The sequence below is a fragment of the Tursiops truncatus genome, chromosome 2, assembly GCF_011762595.2.
Source record: "Tursiops truncatus isolate mTurTru1 chromosome 2, mTurTru1.mat.Y, whole genome shotgun sequence".
NCBI lineage: Eukaryota > Metazoa > Chordata > Mammalia > Artiodactyla > Delphinidae > Tursiops > Tursiops truncatus.
Genome location: NC_047035.1, coordinates 169,629,275 through 169,646,066, shown reverse-complemented (window position 1 = coordinate 169,646,066; position 16,792 = coordinate 169,629,275). Strand labels below are relative to the sequence as shown.

Genomic DNA, 16,792 nt, shown 5'->3' with positions numbered 1-16,792 from the left:
ACCCTGGGCAGTTTGTTATTCTCTGAAGGAATCTGGCTTGTACCCGCTCTGTGCTTGTCTGCACTGTTGTTCCTTTACTGTTCTCTCTGCAAGCTTGTCTTCTATCCATTCATTCCCAGTGTGGTTGTTCTCTGCGCTCAGAAGTGTTCCAGCCTCTCCCAGGTAGAGTTAGATGTTCCTTTCTCTCTACTTATCAAAAAACAAGACAGCAGTCAGCATCTCCTCTCTGATGGGTAATATACCGTCTGCCTGCAGGTCTGAGACGTCTCTGCCACCTCCTGCCCAGGAAGTCCTTGCAGGGGTCTCTACCACCCACGTCTCATCATAGTCATTACAAGAAATCGTCTTTTCTCATATATGAAATAGGGTTTGCGGAAGAGTTTGCTGGAGCAGATGTCTGATGTTTGGAAGCACCAAATGCTATAGGCAAGAAGCGTTTTGAAACATCCTGTAACGGTCACACACATCTCGAGAGACCAGTCACAGGTGATTCCAGCTCAGAGTCCCCCAAGCCAGACAACACACAGGTTTGCAGGACCAAGGAAATGCCTTCAGGCTCTGTGTGAGCTCTTGAAGGGAGCAGTGTGGTCCAGGTCTGTCCCTAGAGAGGCGGGGAGGGCAAAGCCATGGTCTGGAGGTGAGCTGTTCCCTACCAGCACCAGCAGTCTGGTTCTTCTTTCCTGGCCAGTAGGTGCCCTGTGCCCTTGGGTGAAGGGATCTCTGTTTAAGAAGGTTAAGTTTCCCTGGGACGTGGTTCTGCAGGATTTACCCAAGTCAGGCTTCCTCCCTTCAGTCCTGGCTCACACACAGGACCTGATCCCCCCTCCCGCAACTTGGTATAGATTTTTCTTCCAACTTTAAACCCCCAAGGTGAATTCTTTTTTTTTCTTGCTTGATTTATTTTTGAGATATAATGCATATCACCGTCCGATTCATCATTTTAAAGTGTATAATTCACAAGGTTGTGCAACCGTCACCACTCTCTACTTCCAGAATTATTTTCTTCACCTCCAAAAAAGCCCTCACGCCCGTTAGGATTGACTCGCTGTTTCCCATCCCCCCAGCCCCCAGCCACAGCTAATCCCTCTGTCGCTATGCATTTGCCTGTTCCACATATTGCAGATGAATGGAATCCTCCAGCGTGTTGGCCTTTTGTGTCTGGCATCTTTCACTTAGCATGGTGTTTTCCGGGTCTGTCCATGTTGTAGCATGAATCAGCACTTTATTCCTTTTTATGGGTGAACGATATTCCGTTGTGTGGATAGACCACGTTTCGTTTATCTGCCCGTCAGATGATGGCTATTGGGTTGTCTCCACTTTCTGGCTAGTATGACTGATGCTGCTGTGAACATTCATGTGCAGGTTTTTGCATGAACATATATTCTCAGTTCTCCTGGTTATATACCTGGGAGTGGAATTGCCGGGTCACATGGTGACTCTGTGTTTAGTATTTGAAGGAACTGCTGGATTGTTTTCACAGCACCAAGGTACGTCCTTATCTTTGTCTTGACACTTGCCACGTTCTGTTTGTCCTACAGCTATGGGTTGTGCGTCCAAGTCTCCTTCTAACGTAGAACCCTTGAGGACACAGACTGCCCCCAACATTGATCTGTTCCGCACGTCTAGCTCTGGGCCTTGTACATATTGGCAGCTAAATAAATGGAATAAATGTGTAGGAAGAAGTGTCATGTCCAAGGCCAGCCGCTCACTGGTCGCCCCAACATTGTCCAGAGCCGGTTGTGCCAAGTAATTGATATTCTTAGCATTTGATGTTTCTGGTTCCTAATATTATCCTTGAAAGTTACTTTACCTCTCTAGGCCTCCCTTTCCTCCTCTTTAAACTTAGAGACTTAGGCTGGATGGAGTCCAAGAAGCCTCTGAATTTGAGTCCACGAAGCATAGCAGTCGAGGTCAGACTCCAGAGTTCAAATCCTGGCTCCAGTATTTACCAGCTGCGGCGTCTTGGACAAGTTAATTCCTTCTCCATAAATCTGTTCCCTTACCTGTCAAATGGGCATGTTAATAATACCTATTTCATAAAGCTGTTTTTAGAGTTAAATAAATTACCAAAATTAAAGCACCTAGAATAATGTCTGACATGTTAGTGAGGGTTCAGTAATGTTAGTGATTATTGTTATTCCATAATATGTTGATTTGTTTTTTTCTTAAAATTCATGATCTCCCCAGAAACATGTAGGCTTTGTGAATTTTTTAGTTGGAAGTCCAGGTACTTAAACAAGAATTTTAAAACATAGCACAAGTTCTGTCATCTTATTAGTTCCCAGAGTAGGGAAGAAAGTTGTTTTTTTTTTTTTTATCATGAGGCACACAGTAATCTAAGCACATACTTTTAAAGTCTTTCTTAATGTTAATACCCAATGTGTTACATCCATGCAGTGTGTACATTGTAACTTTTAATAGATTCCTAATGGGAGGAGGTTCAGATGCTTTACAAACAGCTTCTAACGAATAAAAACTACATAGTTGACTATTGTAGGGCAAGCAGTTGTTCTAGGAGAGATTGCAGGACTCTTTGGGCGTTTTGAAAGCCTTTTGCTAATAACACTTAAAGGAAAAACGGTTTCTTTTCTCTCTGTTTACAGCACTTCTGACACCTGATGGGTGGGTTTTTTCTCAAGCCAACCAGTTCTCCAGCTCTCTGGACACCGACTGGGTGACCTGCAATTCAATTCAGTTCTGACAGTAACTTTCCAGAGTTAGCTCAGAAGCCACAGGTTAAGGGTTCAGTCCCACAAGACCGAGTACCACTTCAGACACAAGCCCCGGGTTGTCACCTGACCAACCAGCTATAAATCAGAGGTTCTCATGAGCCCCTCCCTGGGTTCATTTACTATCGTGGCTCACAGAACTCAGGGAGACAGTTACATTCACGGGTTTATTACAAAGGATATTATAAAGGATGCAGATACACAGCCACATGAAGAGGTACAATAGGGGGAGATCCAGAAGGGTCCAAAAGGAGCTTCTGTCCCCGTGGCGTTGGGGTGTACCATCCTCCCAGCACACATACTTGTTCACCAGCTTGAAGTTCCCCAGAGCCCGTACCTTGGGGACTTTCATGGTAGCTTCATCAGTCATGGCAGGCATGATCGATCATGAGCTGTCCACCGCCTCTGTGCTCTCTGGAGGATGGCAGGTGGGACTGAACGTTCCAAGGTTCTCATCATGGCTTGACCTTTTCGGTGAGCAGCCCGCCTCCAGGAGCCCACCCGGAGTCTCCTCAACAGAACAAAAGATACTCTGATCACTCAGGAAATTACAAGGGATTTAAGAGGCAGGAACCAGAGGCAGAGACCAAATACGTATTTATTATTACGCCACCCTGCGAAACATCAATATTGCCGACTGAGTGGAAATCAGAGAATCCAAGGAAGGCAGAGTGCTTAAAAAACTGGAGTGGGCATCTTGATTTAAATGTTCGAATTCCCTCATATCCATCCTTGTTTCTGCAGTGTTTTCTTCACTGAGCCTGGGCCTGCTTCCAGAACGATCTGCTACTCTGATGGTGTATGAAGATGTTGTCCAAATAGTCTCAGGATTCCAAGGTATGTTTGATAGTTAAAAAGAGACGTGAAGGTAACTCTGGGGCCAACTCTGAAAATCTCGTGAGGGATGACTCTCGTCAGGTAGTGATGGCCGTGAATGTGTCCACAGCTGGAAGTAACAATGCCTGCGGTCCCTACGAGTGCATGACGCATTGGCATTTTGGTAAAATGTCTCTTGGCTGTGGCCTTTTTTCTTCTCGGCCCAGCCTTTAAGTGCATGAGAGGGAAGAAGGGGCTCTACCCTCTGTTCACACCACATCTCTCTCTTCTCCGAAGGCGAGAATATTCATCCTGGGGTCAGAGTCCGGACCCTGTCTGCGCCTCACTGACCATTGGGCGGGGTCTCTCTGGAAAGGTGCATAAGCATTTGAGAGTATAGAGTTTCAGGTTTTTTGGGTTTTTTTCTTTGGCCACGCCGCATGGCTTGCGGGGTCTTAGTTCCCCGAACAGGGAATCCCCCTTAGTTGCCCCCTGCAGTGGAAGCACGGATTCCTAACCACTGGACCCTCAGGGAATTCCCTAGAGTTTCAGTTTTGCAAGACAAAATGGTTCTAGAGATCTGCTGCACAACAATGTCAATATACTTCACACTAGTGCACTGTACACTTAAAGCTGGTTAAGATGGTAAATTTACTGTTATGTGTTTTTTACAATTAAAAAAAAAACTCTTCCCTTACCAAAAAAAAAAAGAAAAAACAAAAGGTTCCTAGGTGTTCGAGTGTGGCCTTTTTCTCTCCCTTGTCCCTCGTTCGTTTGTTTTTTTGTTTTGTTTTGTTTTGTTTTTTTCCGGTACGCGGGCCTCTCACCGCTGCGGCCTCTCCCGTTGCGGAGCACAGGCTCCGGACGCGCAGGCCCAGCGGCCATGGCTCACGGGCCCAGCTGCTCCGCGGCATGTGGGATCTTCCCAGACCGGGGCACGAACCCGTGTCCTCTGCATCGGCAGGCGGACTCTCAACCACTGCGCCACCAGGGAAGCCCCAGTATTCCTTTCTTTTAATACCATTTTACACCAGTCATTCTCTACCTGACCACATCCAGGTGCCATTTGCAAACGAGGTGACCTGATTTATTCCTTTTTTTATCGAGTAGCTGTGGGAACGTACAAGGAGGTTCACGTGCTGTTCTTAGAAGACGTATGTAAAGAGAAATAAGTAGAAACGTCTGGGAGCGTACGTGAACTCGAGTTAGGAGAGAAAAGAGGAACAGAGACACAGATTTTCATGTCATCTGCGTAGTGAAAGTCCTAAGTTAGCAACTATTTTTTGTCCTCCTAAGAGAGAGCAGGGCTAGGACCGAATCCTCAGCACCCTTTCACGTTGGAACCACACTGGGGCCTACTGGCCTCGGTACCTCCAATCTCTCTTTAGTTAGCTTTGCTATTGTCGTTTCACAACTGAAAGACAGTGGAAGAAAGTGAAAGATAATTTTTCTCCTCCAGTCTTACTGAGATATAGTTGACATATACCTTTAATGACTTGAGATGTGTATCTATTCCACAATGGTCACAACTGTAAGTCTACTTAACATCCTTCACCACCCAGAGTTTTTTCTTGTGGTGAGAACTTTTAAGATTTACTCCCTTAGCAGCTGGCAGATATACACTACAGAATTGTTAACCGGAGTCACCACGCTGTACGTCACATCCCCAGGACTTACTCATTTTATAACTGGGAGTTTGTGCCCTTTGACCACCTTTATCTGCTCTCGTCACCTCCTGCCTCTGGTGACCACCAATCTGTTCTGTTTCGAGTTTGTTTGTTTGTTTTTAAGATTCCACTTATAGGTTGTTTGTTTGTTTTTAAGATTCCACTTATAGGTGACATCCTACAGGATTTGTCTTCTTCTGTCTGATTTATTTCACTAAGCGTGATAGCCTCCAGGTCCATCCATGTTGTCCCAAATGGCAGGATTTCCTTCTTTTTTATGGCTGAAGACAGTAAGTCCCCTACATACGAACGAGTTCCGTTCCGAGAGCACGTTCGTAAGTCCAATTTGTTCGTAAGTCCAACAGAGTTAGCCTCGGTACCCAACTAACACAACTGGCTATATAGTACTGTACTGTAATAAGTTTAGAATACTTTTCACACAAATAATACATAAAAAACACAAAAAATAAAGAAAACATTTAAAATTTTACCGTACAGTCCCTTGAAAAGCACAGTAGTACAGCACAACAGCCGGCATCCAGGGGCTGGCGTCGAGTGAGCCGGCAAGAAGAGTTACTGACTGGAGGAGGGAGAGGAGGTGGGCGACGGTAGAGCTGAAGCATCCTCAGCAACAGGAGACGGAGGGTGAGCGGCAATTTCACTCATGCCTGACGTGGATGGAACGCACATTCGCGTCTTTGAAAAGTTTGCAACTTGAAGGTGTAGGGGACTTACTGTAACATTCCATTGCATATATATACATATACGTGTGTGTGTGTGTGTGTGTGTGTACACACATTTCCTGTATCTCTTCATCCATCAGTGGAAACTTCAGTTGTTTCCATGTCTTGGCTTTTGTGAATAATGCTCCTATCTTTGCCTGAATAAGTAACTTCTGACCCTGGGTGACCTCAGCCGCTCATGGCCACACCGGAACAAGTGGCTGGAGGGAACCTCACAGCTGCATCCACTGGTTACACAGACCTCAAGGTGGGCATCAGCCCTGCAGGACCGAGGCCACTTCCTAATTACTTGTTTCCTGACTCTCCGAGATGCCTATCTCGTGCCCTGTCACTCCCACACTGCCGTTTTCTCCCGCTCTGTAGCGGGTGAGCGTTCAAGCTCGTGTATCCCCCAGAAATGCTCCCCTGAGCGTCCTGTGCTCCAGCCACTGCCCTGCTTCTCTGCTGTCCTTTGGGAAGGACTTTGCTCCCTCATCTCTGCTTTCTCGCCTCTCCTTGCCTCTTCAGCACACTCCGGTCCGGGCTCCTCCCTCAGCGCTTCATCAGAGTGTCTTATGGCCCCCGTGCAACCAGACCTAAGGTCACCTCTCTTCCTCTCCCGGGATGTCCGCACAACATTCAACACAGACAGCTGGTCACTCTGTCTTGAGACTTTCTTCCTTTCGCTTCCGTATCATGCCTTGCCTTTCTTTCCAGCTCTCGGTTACGTCTTCTCTGGACGCTCCCATGACTGTCCTGGGCCTCTGTTTCTTCTTCCCAATGCTCTCCCTAGAGGAGCTCATAGACCCATGGCTTTCATGCACCCTGGGCACTGATTACTCCCAATTTCCCCCTAGAGGGAGGCCCTTATTTGACGTCTTGACTTGGGCGTCTGCCAGGCATCTCAGACTCAGCAGAGACGCACAGAACTCTTGATGTTTTTTACCTTCCATCTCAGTGAATGGTGTAAACGCACACCTACGCTTCCAGCCAAGACTCTAGGAATCATCCTTGATTCTTCTCCTCACATCTGGTTCTCCTGCAGACCCTCTTCTCTCCATAGGTGTTGCTGCCTCGTGAATCCAAGACACCACCATTTCCCCCAGAGAACTGCGGTGGGTTTCTCACTGGTTGCCCTGTGCCCACTCTTGCCAACCTGTAATCTAATCTTCACAAAGTTACAGCGATCAAGTCGCCTTGCTTCCATTCTTCAGTGGTCTTCCCATTGTACTTGGAATAAAATCCCAATTCCTTACACTCAGGGCTGGACAGCCCCTGGCCCTGAGCCTCTGGTGGCTGCCACAGTTACCTGGAAGGTCGCCACTGATGAGAAGGGGCAGAGATTGTATCTACACACAGAGCATTCCCTGCACCCCTTCCCCCTCTGACTTCCCTTTCAGCCCCACAATTCCCTTTGTCGAGCTCTTCTCCTTCACGGCCACCTTGGACGTGCCCGGCACCCTCATGGGTCATCCCTTCCCAGTCCCCCTGCCCAGGAGCGGCACTAACCTTAGCAAGGTGTTTGTGACAAGGACTCAAACTGCAGCCCACAGGGTCCATTGTTATGGCCACGCTTTACCCCATCGTGGTGCCAGGCCTCCTCGCCGCCCCCTGCTCTGCTTCTCCCTGCCGTCTTCCAGCCCCGATGCTGAATTGTCCCCTCCAGTGGCTCCGAGGGGGTTCATGAAGGACCTCGGTGCTCGTGTCGTCTGCCCTCCGTAAGCAGAGTCACCTTCTGAACATGCAGCAGTCCTGATGACCTACATCTCCCATGAGTCGCACAGAGTTATGGCCAGCCTGGCCCTTTAGCCCGAGTAATCCCACAGTGGTTATCCCTCGGTCTGCCCACACTTGCCTTCTTTTTTTTTTTTTAAAGATTTATTGATTGATTGATTTGTTTGTTTGGGTGCACTGGGTCTTAGTTGTGGCAGGTGGGCTCCTTAGTTGTGGCTTGCCAGCTCCTTAGTTGCAGCAGGCAGGCTCCTCCTTAGTTGCGGCTCCAGGACTCCTTAGTTGGGGCACGTGGGCTCCGTAGTTGCGGCAGGCAGGCTCCTTAGTTGCAGCACGCGAACTCCTAGTTGCGGCACGCATGTGGGATCTAGTTCCCTGACCAGGGATTGAACCCAGGCCCCCTGCGTTGGGAGCATGGAGTCTTAGCCACTGTGCCGCCGGGGAAGTCCCACACCTGCCTTCTTTCTGCTGCCCACATGTTGCACATTTGCACTGCACGGCCCATGCCCTGATTCAGTCCTGGTCTCGGTCTCCACCCGGGCCACTGCAGTGGCCTCCAGCCAGTGTGCTGGTGTCCGCTCGCTGAGCTAGTGTTGGCGCTGGACTTGAGAAGATCAACCAGATGTCCCATCTCTTGTGTCTCCTCCCAACACACCTTGCACTGAGCTGCCCGAGTGATCTTCCTGGAGCAGAACCCTTTGCCCACAGAGTGAAATCCCACCTCCTTACGCAGCATGCCCCGGCCTCCCGACCTGGCCTCAACCTCCCTCCTAAGAGCTCTTCTCCTCCATGTCTTGTGTTCTAGCCTAACTGAATTTCTTTTTCTATTTTCCACCTGACATGTCCCACCCCATCTTCCCAATCTCTCTTCAAATTCTCCTTGGACATCAAGACCCACTTCAAGGCCACACCCTCCAGGAGGTCTTTTCTGTGTCTTCCCTGGAGACGAGATTCATGCCAGTGTCTTGTCCTTCACCTTCGGCTGCCAAGGGACCCCCGACTCAGAGGGGTCACCAGTCCATAGTGTGGCCAGGGGCTGGGACCCAGCTGGAGGAGAATCGCTGGAGCCATCAGTTCTTCTCTCTCTTCCTTTTGCCGGGGTGGGACTGAGAACCCAGAAGAGATGAGACTCTCAGCTGACTGTGTGGTCACGAGATGCAGTGGGTCTGTAATTACACCAGGTCATCTGCAAGCCCAGGTTTGAAGGGAACAGAAAGTATGAGTCAGAAAAGGGAGCTGGTTGGTAGCAGGCCAGAGAGAAGCAGCCCGCAGACCGGGATTTGTGGAGTCATGTTAATGGTACAGCATTCAGGTGAAATCCACAAACTCCTGCCACGTGGTCCCAGAGCTGCCCTGAGCCCAGACCCAGGCCCGTGCCTTCCGCGCACCCCCCGCCCCCGGCTCCAGCCTTGGATTCCACACATCCTGTCTCCCTTATGCCCCCTCCTGTCCTTATCAGTAACCAGGAGGATGGATCAAAACAGTCCTCCAGCTGGGGGTTCTGTATCCGATGCCGCCCCTTCTGCCATATTTGGTAGTAATATCTTACCTCCCGGACTAAAACTGAAAAACCTGAAGAACAAGGCGGGGGTCACGTTCACCTTAGCATCCCCAGGGCCTGGCCCCATGCCCGCCTTCGGATCCGTCCACAATGAGCAATTCACTGAAGGGTTGAGTAAATATTTAAAAACTGTCCAAATCCCACCTTTCTTTGCACTTCCTGTATAGATCACTCAAGCTCGGGTTAATTATTTTCTTTGTTGTGGCTGCTAAGAGGACCGTTCACATGTACACACACGCACACAGACATACAGAGTATTTGAGTAACTCTCTCTCTCTAAGGAGCAGGAAGTACGGTCGTGTTAGAAACCCAAGGATGTAAGACATTCATGGCAGCTTTCGTTATGGTAGTTTTTGTTATGGTTAATTTATTCAGTCTAGTGTATCACTTCCCTCCTCTATGTAACCGGAAACTGAGAACCATTTATTTCTCCCTTGCCAAAAATCTCATTTAACATTCCAGCTTTTTTAAATTGTCTACATTTTAATTTTTTAACTTACGCCACTTCGTGAATTTAACTATTGCTAGTTGTACTTTTCCTTGTCTCAGTAGAGTTGAGGCACGGCAGGAATAACACTGCGTGAATTTGTTTCACGTTTTCTTACCAGTTGGAAGGAGAGCCACGTGTAGATAATTTTTGGTCTTTGCAGTTCTGTTCCATAAAGCGAATACAGAACTGAATTTCTAAATAATACATTAAATTTTTATTCTCAAACTGGTCAAGTGTAGGTGCACTTATTTTTTTTTTTAATGGAATCAGAGGAGAAAAACATAAACTCTTGCTGATCAGAACTGTAAGTACTGTCAGCCGTTTGAGTTTTTGTGTGTTGCTTGGATGTTACCGTGTGTCAGATGATCCCCCCAAGGAAATGGGGAGGTAGTGTGATGACAGTTTGACAAAGCCTCACCCGTGTTATGTGCATAGTTTTGGGTGATGCCCCGTTGTTTGATTTTACGTGACACCGAAGCAAAAGATTTGAAAGCACAAAGGCCACTGGGTGAGAGAGGTGGAGACAGGAGAGGCGGGGATGTTCTCTATGGGAAGATGTTCAATGCTTCAGGTGAAGTTTTTGTTTTGAAATGTTTACAACCAAATAAACTAGAATAAGCTCATGGTTAATGAGAGTTTTCCTTGAAGAATAAAAGACTACTCACTTGTTTTCCTCTCTCTAGGTATGGTATCTATTTAAATTCTGACCATACACACCCTAAAACTATTCCCATCAGACGAGGTGGGATTATGTGCAGTGCCTTCACACACACACACACACACACACACACACACACACACACACACACACACACACACACACACACACAGTAAATGCATGTTTCCAATGGAACTGGCCTTAGCATTCGATTTCATTTGAAAAGTGAGGAAAGTGATTGCGTTGTCATTGTTGACACTATTTTATATAGAAAGCCTGGAGCAGTCTTATGATAACAGTGTGGTGAAGGGGAAGGACCAACATAGTCATTGATTAACTACGTATAGGGATCTTTCCCAACAGAGGCTGGGTCTAAAAGTATGCTCGTTATCACAGAATGCTTGCAAATTGCTTTTACATTTTTTTTATTGAAGTATAGTTGATTTACAATGTTCTATTAGCTTCAGATGTAGGGCATAGTGATTGATATTTTTATATATGATAGTGCATTTAAAGTTATTATAAAATATTGGTTATATTCCGTATGTGGTATCTTATATCCTGTACCTTATTTATTTTGTACCTAGTAGTTTATACCTCTTAATCCCCTACCCCTGTCTTGCCCTTCTCCCCAATGGAAACCATGAGTTTGTTCTCTGTATCTACAAGTCTGTTTCTGTTTTGTTATAGTCATTCATTTGTTTTCGTTTTTATATTCCACATATAGGTGAAAACATACAGTATTTGTCTGTCTCACTTCATTAGGTTTAATACCCTCTCGGTCCATCCATGTTGCTGCAAATGGCATTATTTTGTTCTGTTTGATGGCTGGGTAGTATTCCACTGTGTATATATACCATATCTTCTTTATCCATTCCTCTGTTGATGGACACTTAGGTTGCTTCCACATCTTGGCTACTGTAAATAATGTTGCTATGAACATTGGGGTGTATGTGTCTTTTTGAATTAGTGTTTTCATTCCATTTTCTTCGGATATATACCCAGGAGTAGAATTGCTGGATCATATGATAGTGCAAATAAATGGCTTTTAAACTTTGCAGTGAGATCATAGGAGAGTGGAAAGAGAGAACACTTGTCAATTGCTTTATAAGGACCATTTTCTTTGAGAGTTTTTTGTACTTTGCTGAGGAACTGGAAGCTTTCAAGGAGGAGTTTGATGGTGATTCCAAAATGTAACCTCACGACGATGAACCATAAGGTAGGAGTCGTTGCTCTACTGCCGGCTCTCTCAGACCTTCACGCTGTCTCGGGAGAAACAGCACGTTGTCGACTCAGAATGTGATGACGGTCAATAAGAAAGTACCGTCAAGATGCCCGGGCTGCTCGTGGCTGCACTGTCATCAGGCCAGCTGGTACCACCCAAACCAGCAGTGTCCGTCCTGCGGGGCCTCTGTGCTGCTCTCTTTACGGTCCCCAGGACAGTCCCCTTTCTGTTCCCCAGGCAGTGCTGTCAGACTCTCCCACGCTCTGCACACACCCCCGACCTGCGTGCCCTCCTCTTAGCCATGACCTTGACGGTGGGTCCAGGGAACACAGAGGCCGTCGGGGAAGGCTGCTTTCTGTGGCCTGCTTTTCTGCATCCTCTTCTAAGGGGACACTGTGACGTGGCTCCCCGTGGCTCCGCTCCCACCAGGAGCCTTGTCACATCAGAGTCAATCCCTCGTCTAATCTCCTCCCCTCCCACCTCCCTCTGTTTGCGCCGAATCTTCCATCTTTCTCCTCTGGTTCCTTCTCAGCTCCCAGAATTACGAAGCCCGCCCTTCCAAGGAAACCCATCTTAATCCCTATTCCTCACTTCCTTTCCCACTCAAACTTCGGAGCCGTCTGCCCTCGAGAATTTCCTTTAGGAATTTCTCGTGCCAGCTCCGGTGGCCTCGTCCTCCCTGCATCCCCGAGCTGGGGTCCTTCCTCCTGCACTTCCCCTCCCTCCTTGTCTCCTGTTCACCGCTTCCCCGTCTCCTCCCCGGTTCTCCCTTCCCCGCCTCGCCCACATTCCAAAGGTGGCTTTCAGCTCCAGCCACCTCCTCTGTTTTCTTCCCCGAGGCCACTGTCTTTATTTGGAGCTATATCATTTCTCACCGAACATCTCACAAGAGCCTGGCTGACGCTCTGACTCTAGGATTTCTCTACCTACAGCCACCCCCAACTCTGCTCTCGGAATTTGGTCAAAACGAACACGATTCCTTCATTCCCGTTCCGAGAACCCCCGGAGACTCTCTCCCCTGCAGGTTGCCTCGAGTTCAGACTCCTGACCGGGGTGCACCAGGCCCTTCACGAGACTCCCCCTCTGTCCGGAGCCCACACAGCCTGCACGGGGCTCACGGGGAGGCCTTGGCCTCTAGCCACGGTCCAGATGTCTGTCACCCCTGGAATTTCTCTCCTGGGTGGTTGACGGTTCTCTGCTGAAGCTTCTCCTATACTTTTTGGGCGTAACCCTCTATTTTGGCATCAAAACAGTATGATGATTCAGCCATTGCCATGACTACCTTCTCTACCCTGGAGTCCTAGGATGTCAGGACCTTCATCCTCTTCCCCATCATGTATCCTGTGCCCCGGGGCAGAGGAGACTCTGTCCGTGTCCTCTGGGTCATTCTGAGGACCTCAGAGTATCTTGTAGAATCCTCTCAGTCAGGGGCAGTTTCCCCCCAGGGGCATCTGGCAGTGCCACAGCTTGGGAGCCACTCCTGGCATCTAGTGGGTAGATGCCGCAATGCACAGGACAGCCCCTGTCCCCCAGCAGCGTTGTCCCCCAGCAACGTTAATAGTGCTGAGAATGAGGGATGGTGACCTAGTCAGAATTGAGACAGACCATTACTAGGACCCAGTGAGTTGCCCGGAATAACTCATCTTTACATTTAATCCTATAAGCATTCCCAGAACGTGGTACCATGGGTTTCACAGGACACCTGCTCTTAAGGAGCTGCCATCTAAACGGGGAGAGGCGGCGGGAAGTTATTGCTGATCCCGTACCTGGTATGTACCAGGAGGCAATGTGAGGCATCGTATCAATGCATGTGTGTTCTGAGCTAACATCCTAGCAGCCATATCATGAGACAGGCGTGGGCCACACCCACTTTCAAGATAAAGAACCCAAACCCCAAAGTCACTCAGCTCAAAGGTGGTGGAGGAGAGATAGAAACAGAGAGATATACACAGTGATGCTCCTACGCATGTCCTCTTCTCATGGCGCCTCTGGTTAGGGAGATGCTCAGATACACAAATAAATACAATACCAGGCGCAGGAAGATGGGTTCTGTAAGAGACATACAAGTAGAGTTTAGAGCTTGGGGTGGGATCCAGAAAGGCCACACAGGAGAGGTGGCATTGGAGGTGCACCTTGCATGACGGGTAGGATCTGCAAATAGAGACGATGCAGAGAAGCTCCAGATGCGGGGAAGAACGTGAGCTCGTGAGCAGAAGCAGAGCTGCATGGGCCAGAGGATGAGGGCCGTGGGCAGTAATAGCAGAGCATCTGTTCTGACGTGGGCAGGTGTGCTAGGAAGGGACGCAGAGGTCGGAATTCAAAGAATTCATTTCCACCTCGTGCAAACAGAATGACTGTGGGCCTCTCTGGGCCTCAGTTTCCTACCCCGTAAAGAGAGGAGAGAGCTCCTTCTTCACGGGATTGTTGTAGGTTTTTTTTTTTTTTAATTTTTATTGGAGTCTAGTTGATTTACAATGTTGTGTTAGTTTCAGGTGTACAGTAAAGTGAATCAGTCATATATATATATATATATATATATATGTATATCTCCACTCTTTTTTAGATTCTTTTTCCATATAGGCCCTTACAGAGTATTGAGTAGAGTTCCCTGTGCTATACAGTAGGTCCTTATTAGTTATCTATTTTGTATATAGTAGTGTGTATATGTCAATCCCAGTCTCCCAATTTATCCCTCCCCCCTTATCCCCTAGTAACCATAAGTTCGTTTCTGCATCTGTGACTCTGTTTCTGTTTTGTGAACAAGTTCATTTGTACCCTTTTTTTAGATTCCACACATAAGCGGGATCATAGGATATTTGTCTTCCTCTGTCTGACTTACTTCACTCAGTATGACAATCTCTAGGTCCATCCCTGTCACTGCAAATGGCTGCATTATTTTGTTCTTTTTTATGGCTGTGTAATATTCCATTGTGTACATGTACCACACCTTCTTTATCCTGCTGTAGATTATTAAGTGAAATAATGTGTATGTAAGATCTCTGTAAATTCTAAAGTGCTGAACTACACCTCCCATGAGAGAAGTGGGGCAGCAGTTCGGGTCTGTGTTGGTCTATGATTGTTGCCGCTGTTAATTTGGGAAGCGGTGGATCCATTGAAGGTTTCTGGGTGGGGAAAGGCGGTGATGAGAGTGGAACTGGAGAACCATCAGTAGATGAGGCGGGAAAGGGGTGAGGCTGAAACACAGGGGAAGTTAGGAGACTTTTGCAATAGTTGAGGGGTCACGTCACAGGGTAGTGTAGGGTAGAGGCAGGACGGAGGGAAAAGAAGATGCTAGAAACGTTGATAAGGGAAGATTGGGCCGTCCTGGCACTTGTGTGACGAAAAGCGATGGTGGCAACCTGGAGTCAAACACAGGTGTCGGGGGTGGGGGGGGCGGAGCGGGGCTTTAAGTTGGACAGAAGGTAGTGATGACTTCAGTGTCTGACAGGCATCCGAGTCGAGGTGCAGAGACGGCGGGAATGCAGGCGTGGAGTCCCCGGCACGACCGGAAGGTAACTGGTGAGGCTCCAGCAGGGAGGAGAGTCAGGCAAGGCAGGAGAGAGTCAGGAACAGCAGAGGCGACTGTGGTGAGCCTTCGGGAGCTGTCGCATCCGAAGCAGGAGGAGAAACAAGCACTCATAGAGGAAAAAGCCGGCTTCTCTGGGGAGAGCGGAGTGCAGCACCGTGACCCCGCGCGGGGGCGGGGAACAGCGCGCATCATTGTGAGTAGCTGGAGGCAGGAAGGCGAGCCAGGGTCACGGGTTTGCAGATTATACAGTCATCAGGTGACATTTCCAAGGGCGGCGTGGGGGAGGGGGGTGAAAGCCACGTCCCTGGGCGTTGAGGGGAAAGAGAGGAGGCTTACGGGGATAAGAGCGAAAGTGGTGTCTTGCTGTGGTTTTTCTAGCTGAGGAAGAAAGGAGTATATGTGTTGGTTGGGGAGGAAAAGCTTCTGAAGAGAGGTTTTTGATGAAGGCAAGAATAGTGGATCGAGTCACGTCTTGCAATAAAACAAGCAAAAGTTAGGAAACTCGGGTTGACCTTGGGGGAGCGCAGGGGCAGAAGAGGCAGCAGAGAAGAGGGAAAAAAGATTTTAAAGTGCAGCCGGAGGGGGCTTCCCTGGTGGCGCAGCGGTTGGGAATCCTCCTGCCAATGCAGGGGACACGGGTTCGAACCCTGGTCCGGGAAGATCCCACGTGCTGCGGAGCAGCTAAGCCCGTGCGCCACAACTACTGAGCCTATGAACCACAACTACTGAGCCCACATGCCGCAACTACTGAAGCCCACGTGCCTAGAGCCCGTGCTCCCAAGAGAAGCCACCGCAACAAGAAGCCCACCCCAGTGTTTTTAGTAGAGTTGTGTCTGAGCATTGGGGGGATAATGGTGGAGCCCCAAGGAGGATGGAGGATGACACAGCTGCTGTGGGGAGTGTGGAGGAGAGGCATCCCCAGAAGAGGGACAGACCCGTCCCCCTCCATCCTCCCCTCCCCACCCAGTCAGGTCCCCCTCCTGAAATGTGTGGGAACTCAGCAGCTTTAATCCATAAACTTAGGCTTAAGAGCATAACCACCCCCCAACCCAACACGTACCCACTTTAGATCGTATTTACGCTGCGGCTCAGAGTACTTCGACCCTTACACCCCTCAGACGTTTCTCGGGGCATTTCATCAGGCAGAGCCCGTGCTCCTGTGTTCAATCCCCCAGCGGCATCACAGCGTGTGTTCACAGCGTGTGTCAAAGCAGCTGGACCAGCCACACCCTCTTCGAGTAAACCTGCCCCAGCATCGCCCCTCTGTGCCCCCCACTCCTCCAGAAGTGGGGGACAGACACGGTGTCTGTTCAGGGAGTGAATTCTTCTGCACAGAAAAGGGAAGGGGGGCAGCAGGGGAAGAGGAGTGGGGAGAGGTGGGTCTCCCACTGAAACGCATGGTGTGCCAGGGAGAGACAGAGGCAGAGACATGCACACAGAGACAAAAAGGCAGAGAGAGAAGCACGCACAGGGGCAGAGAGAAATAGACACATACACAGAGACAGACAGAAAGACACTGAACTGTGATGATATGTGATATCACTTATATGTGGAATCTAAAAAAATCATACAAATGAATCTGTTTACAAAACAGAAATAGACTCACAGACATAGAAAACAAACTCATGGTTACCAAAGGGGGGGGGGGAGGGGGTAAGGGATAA

At 48.6% G+C, this 16,792-nt stretch overlaps 1 protein-coding gene across 2 annotated transcripts in view; it reads left to right on the top strand.

Moving 5' to 3' along the window:
* The window catches only part of FAM171A1 (family with sequence similarity 171 member A1), a 125,258-nt gene that overhangs the window by 70,189 nt on the left and 38,277 nt on the right, over window positions 1–16,792 (top strand). For both annotated transcript variants that reach the window (XM_073801691.1, XM_019933495.3), the window contains exon 3: window positions 3,474–3,566. In XM_073801691.1, coding sequence (XP_073657792.1) covers window positions 3,474–3,566 — 93 coding nt within the window. The remainder of the gene's footprint in view (window positions 1–3,473; window positions 3,567–16,792) is intronic.